The 11,452-nt window shown below is 45.9% G+C and overlaps 1 protein-coding gene across 1 annotated transcript; it reads right to left on the minus strand.

Annotated features, from left to right (window-relative positions):
- Nucleotides 1–2,741: 2,741 nt before the first annotated feature.
- Nucleotides 2,742–9,478, minus strand: LOC119441119 (uncharacterized). Its single transcript, XM_037705810.2, has 4 exons — nucleotides 9,021–9,478; nucleotides 6,827–6,984; nucleotides 4,219–4,552; nucleotides 2,742–3,418 (listed from the first exon to the last, which is right to left on the minus strand). Exons 1-4 carry the CDS (start codon nucleotides 9,179–9,181, stop codon nucleotides 3,034–3,036), a joined length of 1,038 nt encoding a protein of 345 aa, XP_037561738.1. The 5' UTR covers nucleotides 9,182–9,478; the 3' UTR covers nucleotides 2,742–3,033.
- Nucleotides 9,479–11,452: the final 1,974 nt, after the last annotated feature.

Below are 11,452 nucleotides of genomic sequence, written 5' to 3' on the forward strand. Positions count from 1 at the left end.
CGAAACTGGTGTCATCCTGAGAATTCGTTCTCCTTGCGAACTCCATGGCTAGAATTTGTGCATTACAATATGGGCCATAAGGTAATTAGTTAGAAACTTAATTAGTGAATTAATGTTAATTAGTCGACTATGAATTTCCATTTTTTGTGCAAGTAATGTCCGCTTGTTCGAGTAGACCAGCTCATGAACTCGAATTGTGCTATCTGCCATAGGCAACCTTTAAAAATTTTTGAGAGTATTCGCTGAAACACCCTGTATAACGCTCTCGAGTACTTGTCAATTTTTTCACAAAGGCTTTGTAGTTGACCCAAACAAACAACTTTGCGATTCGATTTGCTATAATTCTCCTCATTTCCCCTAAATTGATCTCGACATAGAGCTGTAGATCTGTCAGGGCAACGTACTAAATTACGCGCCACTCGTAAGACAAACTCATAACGCTCCGGTGAGCTTGCATACTTACGTAATATATTGCAAAGACCCCAAATGAACCACCAAGCTTAAACTTTGCCAACGCATCATCCCTAATGTGCCCCTTATTTTAACCAGATATAAACACGGAGCCTTGTTTAGTTCACCAAGGATATCGGGGAAGGTTACGACAAACTACCTATAACGCATGAAAATACCGAAAAACGAAAGTTCAGTAAATATATGCAACGCTCACACTGAAGCAAGAAACGTTAATGTTTCCCTAAACAATACGCTTAGCATGTTCCTGATTTCCATCAAATCTAAACTTTGTGGTGAGCAGAGTTCCCTTAGGAGAATGGGAAACATAGAGCGATGTAACGTCTTGGACCACAAACTAAGAAAATTTAGAACAAGCTTGTAGTTGATCTATGCGCAATAAACTTCGTTTTTTTTTTAATTTTTCTTCCCCGCTCCCCGCAAAGGCTTTCGCCCCGGTTCCATAAAAAATAGCTGGTCGTATACCATTGCATTTTATGTATTGCAATTTTTGACCGAATGGTGCACAGAAACCCTGTGTTTAGATTTTTCTCGTGATTTATTCTTCCGCTTCCCCTTCGTATTCACATAAAGTTTTTTCTTTCTTTCTTTTTTACAAATTATGGTCAATTCCACATCGTCAGTACATGTCATAAGTTAGCAGGAACATAGCAACAGCCAAACTTAGTATGACTGTTGTAACGTCGGTACGAAAATCTGCGTTCGCGCGTCAAGCTTGCTGCATTGCTGGCTATGTACCTGGCCTTGTTACCGCTATTTTTTGCCCTTTAAATAAAACGCAATATGCTACCAAAAAACTGTATATCACCATGTCTCTTTTGTATCCTAGACATATTTGCTACCGCACCAATTGTGAAACGGCATGACGATGAATTATGCTGGCATCTCTCTACCAGTTTGGCGCGTCTACTTGCTCCGAGGCGATTTTATTCAATTGATACTCACTGTCTAACTCACGAATGGTTCAAAAGCTCAAACCTGGTTTAACTGACACATCCCCTAAGCGCTCATTGCCCAACAGGTTTCATTCGCGAGGACAGTGTTTCAGAGCCGCCGCTCCTCACTGTCATCCCATACATATCCTCAGTCGACTTTCTTGCTTTCTGTTGCTGCCGATTCATGTGTTTTGTTTTCGTTGGTGTGTTTTGGTTTGGTTTTTGTTTGGTGTTGGGCATGTATTCTCAATGTGTCGTGGCAGCCGATAGCAATATCTCTGCTGACCTCAAAAGAACAGTGTTGGTTACTTGTGATATGTCACGTACGGCTGCAGTTCAGTTAATTGGCTCCCGCTCGCATCCTTCTGGGCCTGCTGTTGTGCTGTCACTCGATAGGACCATCCTTTAAACCGGACACTCACCCCCTTGTCATCGAACACCAATAACACTGGCAAGGTTACTCAAATCTTTTGTTTATGATGTGCAGAAACCATCGACGATAATTTTTTACGCAAGCGAATAGAACGAACGGAACAGAGGGACCGACGGACATACGGACGGACGGACGGACGGACGGACGGACGGACGGACGGACAAAGGAATGAACGTCTTTTCCATTTTTTTTGTCTTGCCGAGTTCAACCACCGACCAACCCCGAAAACGGATGAAAGAAACAATGAAATCTATGTGTTTTGAAATTATCGTCCTATTCAACCGGTCATCAATAATCGCAAAAAGCGCTCCTGTGTACATGTTTTTTTTTTTTGCCACCAGAAACCACAATGCTGGCTTATCAACATACAACGCGAATGGCAATAATGAAGTAGTTGTACTCAGACTTATATACTGGTATGTCCTTGCACAGTTCACAAATTAAATGCTCTGTTGAAACCCTCGTGAAATGCCTTGAAGAGCTACGCACCGAATCGTTGTAAACTACGAGAGTATGATTTAGCATACTCATGTTCAATCTAGGGAGTCAGTCATGCAAATGTCGAAGAAATTGGCGCTGGCGTTCTTGGGGGTAATATTTGTCGAGAAATTTAAGAATTGGGGCATAAACATGTTTCTTTCTGCGCCAGTAAGTATGGCGCACAAGTTCGTACTCCGATAAAGCGAACAACGGAGAACGTTCAGGAAAAGCGGCTGGGATGCCTGAAGTGCGATCACATATTGGTTTCGACATATCTTGGTACAATAGTACAATATTGCTTGGACTCGAAGCAGCTGCATCCTAAGTGTAGACATGTGCATGAAAAAAAAAATGGGGGAAGAAACGAAAGAATACAGAATCTAAACTATGCTGAAGTTTGCTTTATTTCAAAGTGTAATGTCAGTAAGGTTACACGGTTCAAATCCCACGAAAAGTCCCAATTTATTAACAGCGTTGTCACGCCGAATCAATAGAAGCTAGCGACCATCTTGACCTACAGCAGTAGCCATTGCGGTTCAAGCTGTGTCTAATGCAGTGCCCAGTAAGTCTACTAATCGATCCCCTATGCCGAGATCCACTGTGCATACGCATGCCACTGCGTGGGACTTTTTGCAATTTATTTATTGTTTATTTTCAGCACTTGCGCGGCATCTGTGCTACAGCGAGGCAGCGTGGGCCCCACTTTACGAATGTCTACATGGAAAATATCCTGCTGTAGTCGAACTTGAGCTCGTGGTCAGTGAAGCGGCAGACGGAGCGTTTGCCAACGCTCCAGCCGAGGGAACGCACGATGAAGGACTCTTCCTCGGTGGGCCAGAGTGGGCTGACCAGCACGACACCCTTGTCTTTGGCCGTCGGGCAGCCATGCACGAAGCTGCCGATGAGCATGCGCGCCACATCCTGCGTGTCAGCGGCCAGCATGTAGAAGTACCACGAGTCGTCAGTCATGTACTGCACGATGCTGTAGCCGGCCACGGAGCCGTCCTCTCGCACAGCCACTTCGGTGGTCGAGCCTTCCTCCTCGATGAAGGCCTGCAGCATCTTCGACCGGTCCACGGTCATCAAGACCTCGTCGTACCTGCGCCGTGAGTACCGTAGGTCATTCGTGTGTACCACTGAGGGTCTGTTGGACGAAGACAAGTCGCTTGAGCATGCATAACATGCTTCCAGAGTGTGCGGTCAAAGTCAGCAACTGCGCTTGGATCCGTGTAGTGGCCATGCAATAGCAGTGGTAGTCGAACGTGTAACATTTTTTTGCTTGCATTTTGTTCATTGTCTCTTGCTTCAAAGTAACATATTGGTGGGAATATTATTCAGGCCCTATTTCACTAATGAAGTACTCGGTTAAGAGAGGGCAAAACACAAAAATAAAGTCGTTGGATTGGTGTTGGTGCATTGGCGATGCGATAACGACACGGCACATGAAACATGAGCTCAATTGTTGCGAAGACGTTTAGCCTGTTATGACTCGTGTACGCATGCACATTTGTGTTGCTCCCGTACTTCGTACTTGTTTTATCATGAGCGCATTCCCAGCATGCAGAAGTTTTAATGCACCAGCTCCGAGTCAGAATATTGCTACTACAATTCTATTCCAGTGTCATTGCATTTCACGCTTATTATTAATATACCGATATATATGTCCCTGGGCGAGATCCTTAGCGAGTTCCTACTGAAAGATCCTACTGAAACAAGGTCAATGAAATTTAAGCAGCCTCATTTGTCTTTGGATTGCCAATTCATCCACATCAGGGCATTCCTAATGCTAGGGAGGTCCACAGTTTCGCCGTACTCGGGCCTTCCATCATAACGGCCCGGTTCTTAATTATGTAGTGCTGTTGTACACTGCGGCCGATCTTATTCGAGTGTTACACTCACTTTCGCAGCCTGTCCCAAATGGCGTTGTCGAAAGGCTTGACGGTCACACCACGCGTATCCATCACCATCACCTTGGCCTCGTCCACCTTGACAGGCTCATTACGGCCCAGCAGCACGGGCGAACGCATCATGAACAAGTTCATGCGGTTGAACAGCGGCTCCAGCGGCAAGATGCAGCGCATGAACTTGTTCTTGTTGCCCGCCTTCTCGAAACCCGCCTTGAGGAGCTCGGTGCCGATGTGCCGGTGGCGCACGTCCTCCCTCACGACCAGCAGGCCCAGGAACATCACGTCTTCACTGTACTTGACCATCGAAATGGTGCCGTACACTTCACCTGGGTGGTCCCCCGAGGTACGCGTTTACGAAATGTCTGTGATGTGGTCACAGGTCCCCGAAACGCGCAGTTCATGCGCACTGTTGACTCGCGAACACCGCAGCCTGACTTAAGAGAGACCATAGGCATTGTAAAAACAAGAAAATAAGTATGGCTTTGCATATTTGTTAACAGGGAGAAAAATAGAATGTGTATTTGAGAAGTTGGAAGGGAATAACGTTGTGAAGAGACCGTCCACGGTTTCCAAGCGCTGCCTGTTACGTATTGTGTACGCTGTTCTTTCACTGTACATGTACTATCTAACTGATGTTGATTTAAAGAAATATGCGGAAAATACTTGCCGTTCCTACATTGCTCAAGTCACCGGCTATTCTCTAGATGGTAAGCGCGCAGGCGTATTTCGAAGTTGCAGCCGTGGTGCCAGAAATCGCAAAGCGTTTGTAAGAGTTGTAAGAGTTCGTAAGAGTTCGTAAGAGTTCGTAAGAGTTCGTAAGAGTTGCTCCTCATGGTTCGACCACCTCCGCTAATAATAAGTTCGCTAACTAATCAAATGTCTCTTCAATTTCGCTGCACTTTCTCCACTAGTCCAGGGAGCGCAGAATTTTTGCTCTCAATTTGACAGTGCAGCGTGCGCCGGCTGCACTCCGATTTCAAATAGTGCTCGGGCCCGTTCAGCGCAATTTGGCGGTTCTCCTGCAGTCGCTACTTTAGAAGTACAGGTGTCGTGCGAACTCTCGGTTAACAAAGGAAACGGCATCGGGATGGTTGATCATTGGTGCTCGGACGTACACGTCTTGCACCTTAGTTACAACTGTCAGTGTAGCTGGTTTAAGGATGCGAATTAAAAGAAGTGTGAGCTGGGTGAGCTGGGACAGCTTCGTCTTCCGTAAGAAAGCGAAGAAGAGACATGTACAAGAATGAAAGAAGCAGTGTCTTCCTCGCTGCTTCTTTCAATCTTGTCAGCGCCTCTATTCGTGATGTGTTACTTAAGATTAAGGAGGACACGTTGGTAAAGGCTTGTAATGCGTTAATTCTCTCTGGTTCGCACGGTTTTATCTTGGGGTGCAATTTTTCGCGAAAGAAACGCTTCAACAGCCACCACTTCACTGCCATCGCATTAGGCTATTACGTTAGAGATTATTGAAAAAAAAAACAACTAAAATAAATCGTTTCTATTCCAGTGCAGGAGCTTGTAGAAAATGCTAAGCCACCCGCAACAGATGACACTGGTACCACTCGTCACTACACTCTTATAGATTTCGAAAGGCCACGAGACACGCAGGCGCAGTGCTGCATCTGCACGAAGTAAACTCGTGTGGGCACCGCATACAGTACACTGGAGGACTGGTTCAGAAAGCGCAGCAATATCCAATAGTCCATAGATCTTTATCTCAGTTCAACGGGGCTACCGCTTCTGTGCCTTCTGGCTACGTGACCTGTAGAATAAGAAAAAGTACTTTTGATAGTGTCAACGTGCGCAATCGCGCCGACTATAATAATAGCACACAGCTGCTTCGAGTACACACGCCAACTTTATTTCTTATCGTTCGCTTTGCAAGTCACCGGCTCTATAGCGCAGCCAATTGCAGTGGCTTTGGAAGCAGGAAGCTTGTGGGGATTTGGTAGGGGGCGCTAGCTGTACAATGGGGCAGCGGCAGGAAAATAATCTCAGCCACCATCACTTCTCTCCGCTTTCCAGTCGTTATGCTATTTCTTCGTCCTGACCACCTCGAACACTAGATTCAGGTTCAAGGTACCTCTTCTGCCGTTTGACAAAATAATTGGACAGGACAGGATTTCAGCCGTCCACCAGCTTTCAGCAACCTGGCGTAGGTAAGTTTAATAGGGAGGAGAGTGCGAGCTGCTGCTGATGAGGAGGAGGGTGTGCGGGGTTTTGTGGCTCAAAGACCCATGATGGGGGCGCTATGCCTGCGTCGAAAACGCTGATACGCTGCAACGCTGGTACATCCCTTTCAGCACACAAATTTTAAAGTTTAATTTTCTACGTGGGAATTTTTCTACGCAGGAAGTGTGTGCTACGCCTACGTGGAAAAATATATTTCATTATTTGTGTCCTGAAAATTACGTGTTAGCGTTGCAGGCAGTGTAGACAATGCACTTGAAAGAGCCTCATTAGTCGTTTTCAACTCAAACTTCTTCACTTTGATCTTTGCCAAAAGGTCGAGAAGCGATGTTAACCCGATCCTAAAGGCCGTCTAAGTTACAGAGGCTTCACAGACGCACAGATGCTTAGAGATGCTTACAGATGCTTACCGTCGTCGCTGACGGCAACCAAGAAGCTGTCCGGCTGCAACTTCCACGATGTCTGGATGCTGTTCTTGGAGAACACGTAATCTGTCTGAAGACGAATTTTGTAGGCCGCTTCTAGCTCCTCGGGTCGCATTGCCCGAATCACAAAGTTTCGCGGATGTCTGAAAGTTGTGGTCCATAAAAAGAAAGGATATCTCAGAAAATTACAAGAACCTTGACAGCGGTTGGCGAGTGTGCCGCATAGTAAGTACCTAAGGCTTTAGGTTGAAATTGGTATTTTGCTGGCCTAAAGGGAACATATCAACTGGTTTGGCCAGCATAACGTTGATCAGGGACATATTCCCAGGAAACAAGAACACCGCTAAGTAACAAATGAATTTTATTCAAGCGAAAATCTCGAAAACAGGAAAATTAATTATGTAAGCGTATTTAAATTATATTGCTATGGAAGGCTTGTGCACGCGGGAGAAAGATATCATTTATATTTCGTCCTAGGTGAGGCGAATGACGAAATGCTCTCGCAGAAGCTGCGTTTTCTATGTAAAGCCACGGATTTTATTTGAATGAAACGCGCGCGGGCTCACTCCTTTGGTTGCTGATGGCATTTATATGATGCGTTTTCAAAAAGGGCGTTACAACCACAGCTACGACAACATGCCACCAAGTGACAACTTACAGCGCTGGCATACACATTGTTAGCAGTGCTACCTTCTTATTATTATTAATACGCCGGTCAATTTAGCCTATGTAACATGCACTACACGAGAGGGGCAAGCAGTAAACGGCACCCTGCTCACACTACGCGTGTGTTTAACTGTGCATTTTCGAAAATTATGATCCTTGTTCACTCGCAAGCACACATATTACGCCTTGTGGCTGGGAGGTCAGAGCAAATTCTTTGAACCCTTGGAACTTTGCGATTTTTATGAAGTTGACTATCTGTGAACGTATACGAAACCCCTGCAATGGTGGACCCTGAAGCCCCGACGTTCTTCGGCACATCCGCATCCTTGCCCCGGCCCTTCAGCTGTTTATTCACGTTCCTGCCGAGGGTTCTCAATAAGTACTCCGGGTAACCAGCGTTACGAAGCCTGGCGACCTGCCTTTGAAAACTCGTGTCTATGTGGTAGAAGTACGATCTATGCCAGACTGAAATGAAAAACGGAAAGGCTAATCCTCTCCTGGCCGTTTTTGAGTCGCAGAAATCGTACTCAAGGAAACCCTTGGGTCACGCTTAGCTCAAAAGTCCATAGCTTAGGTGGCATGCCCCGAGAATCCAGAGTTGTTGCACTGGTGGCGCTTACAAGAACCCTTCAAAATTAACACCCTCGAACTTAAACAATCTGAACGGTTTCATTGTAGAAGGTTTTCCGTATACGTATGCAGTATTCAGTGAGAAATGTGCAGTCGTTTGCTTGCAGAAACTTTCTGCTTTAAAAAAGCATGTTAGAGGCTTCGGCGCCGGTTTAACTTTGCACGGCGTCTTCAAAGCACCTACAGTTCTGAAACGTTCGGAAACTTCCAAGCCCACAATTTATTCATGTAAAGTTCTGTCTGTCTCCTGGAGAAATCCTAATCACATCAAACATTGCTCTTATGACACTTGGTTCATACCAAGTTTCATATTGATAGGCTTGATAGTTCTGAAATGAATCATTTTTGAGAGAGCTCTAAAGTGTAATTAATTCTAATTTTCCCCTCAGATATCCCTTCACATGCTCAATATCACCTCGAAATTTTATTGTCTCACTTCTACGATACGACATTTCTCGTAATATATATGACGAAATGTGGAGCACACGTTTGGAGCGAATATTTTGGAGCAGACGTTATCTGTCACATCTGGTCGCAGCAGATCGGAAGTAACACGGTGGAGATACAGGTGCCACTGAGTAGCATTTCAGTGAATGACTGCTTGAAGTTGCTAAAAATGTCACGACACCTTTAATTATCGTTTTTTATACCTAGAAAAGAGAAACAATGGTATAAGAACTAAGTTAGCAGCGATGAAGTTGCTTCTTTGTTTCGCCGAAGCTAACCACGGTAAAATTACGCTATAGCTAAGGCTAACCTGCAAGCGATGATGCTCTTTATATACTGCAGGTGATTTGAACATGAGCAAGCCACTCCCGAGACTCTGCAGCCCACTCCTAAGAATTATATTGAAGCCAATCAAACGACGGCCCTTGCCACTCACTTTTCCTCGGAGTCCTCCTGCGTCGAGTGCTCCACCGTGGCGGCGGAGAGCTGACCGATGGACGGCTTCGTACCAGTATTCTTCATTAGAAAGGTTCGCTTCGGGACCACATTGTCTGATGATTCTTTGGCCTTCAGGCCACGGTAGCAGCAGTCGAACATGTCTGCAAAATGAGTCTTGGCGATGCTCACGTTTCCTCAGCGGCTACGGAACCGTGCGAAGTGGTCCACGTCACTCAACCCGTCCTGTGTCGTCGACGCGGACTGGAATCCTGTCGACTCACATCGTGCGGATTGGCACGCGTTCGGGGCGGCGCTACTACGGAGGGTTGGTGGCCAGCGTGTCCAGGTACGGGCTGGTTAGACGCACCAGCACCGTCAGTGTAAATTTTGAAAGGGCCCCGAGAAACGGCGGGTTCGGCGATGAGCCGTGCTGTGCACACGAATGCTCGCGTGGCGTCCGATGGTGGTTTCTTCTTTTCTTTTTATTTCCTATGCAACAATACTTATTAGCCATGGGAAGTGGGTGCCCCGCTAGTCAATTGCATTTTCTTTTCTATGTTATTTGCATTTAAAATAGGGAAATTCGCAGATATAGGGTTGACTCGGAGCAAGGACGACTGAAAGGCACTGTACAATTGCATTTCTTAGGAAGGAGCTTAATCAGACAATGACGATGATAACGGCGACAAGGGTTACATGGCCTGATAAAAACACTGCTGTTCTTGTGTGACGCAATGTTGCCTTATTAACTGTTGCTTTGCTTTTTCATTTGTTTTTTGTTCTGTGTACTTTTTAGAACATCCAGTGTGCGCAGTGTCCCTCGTGGGTATGAGTCACGATTTGAGGCAACAACAACTACAGCCTCAAACCATTGAGTTTCTGAGAAACTCTAAGGGGGGCCCGAACCGCCAAGACGATTGGTAAATTTATTTATTTTTTAGTGGCACCAGCAGCGAGTGACATTCTTGTTTCTTAAGCAGCGACTTGCGGTCGACCACCGACTTCCGGTTTGTGTGAAATTCAATAAATGTTTCTAAATTCAAAATAAATTCTTAAAAATAAAAACTGCATGAAATCGATGGTTCTACTTGATGTTGATGATAGATATGACATCATAACATAAGGTTAGTTACAAATTAAGTTAGTTAAGCAAGAGGAATAATTAGAAAATAATTAGAAATCACAAATTGTCGTACACCTATGTGCGTGCTGGTTTGGCTCCATGTGTGTGGCGGTTTCCCGCCCGTTGCGTTTGCCATGGAAGTAGACGACGAGGACTCCGGGCCAAATGTTGTGTACCGTCGAGTTTTCGACGACGAGGACACCGGGCCTAGTGTAGTGTAGTGTAGTGTAGTGTAGGCTACATTGTTTCCATCAAGAATTCACCAACATTCTCTGTGTCTGTGTCGTACTTCACGAGGTGTGCTTCACTGTCTGTGTCGTACTTCAAAGTTAACACAAGGAAAACCCAAATTTAACCCAAAAAAATACACCAGAGTACACCAACGCTTCGGGGCGAGTGTCACTATTAGACACCTAAGTCAAGGATTAGGGTCGTTTCTGCCTTTGTTTGTTCCTTTTAATTATAACACAGGAATCATATTACCTTTGTCTGAATGTTTCATCGCGCTCTTCTTTTTCTGCTCTTTTTTCACTTATTGAGTTTTAAGAGCACATTCAATTATCGCATTTCTGCCTGCGCCACTCGATTCTTGGTCAATCCCCTTTAGTATGTGCCATGGATTGAAGTCATCATGGTCATCGTCATCATTGTGGTCATCATTGTTGTAAAAAATTGTGGCAGAACCCACCTCACGATTTCTGTCAACGGTAATGCGTTTAGCATTGGATCAATATAGCGACAAAACATATTGCCACCGTCGAAAGGAGTTATGTATGAGGTGCGTACTGCAGCGCGATTCCTCTATCGCGCTTCTCTAAGAGCACCCGGCGCCATCTAACGCCGCTCCTACGAAGCCTGCACGTGGCCTCCGAAATGCATGGCGCGCCGGTGCGTGCGAACGCTGAGGAACGCGTCATGCGGCAAGCGGGCTCTTCTCATGCGTTTCTTTTTGGACACGCTGCGCCATCTAGTGGCACTGCCGAGAAGTCCGCGCGTGGCCTCCGAGACGAGACGCGTGTCGCGCCTGCGCCGGCGAATGCTGAGAATTGTTTCCTCCCTTGCCGCACACTCAGTGCCACATGCTCAGTGACCTAAGTTGGCGAGAGGCTCATTGAGGAGCGCCACATACCCAGTGCATTCATGGCGCGGCCTGCTAATGGGTCGGGTTGCCGTCCTTGAGGAACCCTTGTGACGTGGGTTTGATTCCGTTCAACATCGGATAAATGCAAAGGATCTCTTCCGTCAATGTAGAGTGCCACATTACCAATTCCACACGCCTCGTTACCCAAGCCTGACGTAAAAGACAT

Source organism: Dermacentor silvarum, chromosome 2 (assembly GCF_013339745.2).
Source record: "Dermacentor silvarum isolate Dsil-2018 chromosome 2, BIME_Dsil_1.4, whole genome shotgun sequence".
NCBI lineage: Eukaryota > Metazoa > Arthropoda > Arachnida > Ixodida > Ixodidae > Dermacentor > Dermacentor silvarum.

Excerpts from the sequence above, each read along its gene's own strand:
- LOC119441119 (XM_037705810.2), bottom strand. The coding sequence starts at position 9,181 with ATGTTCGACTGCTGCTACCGTGGCCTGAAGGCCAAAGAATCATCAGAC. Across the intron at positions 6,985-9,020 it reads CAGGAGGACTCCGAGGAAAA|ACATCCGCGAAACTTTGTGA; the intron begins GTGAGTGGCAAG and ends CACAACTTTCAG. Across the intron at positions 3,419-4,218 it reads ATTTGGGACAGGCTGCGAAA|GTACGACGAGGTCTTGATGA; the intron begins GTGAGTGTAACA and ends CTCACGGCGCAG.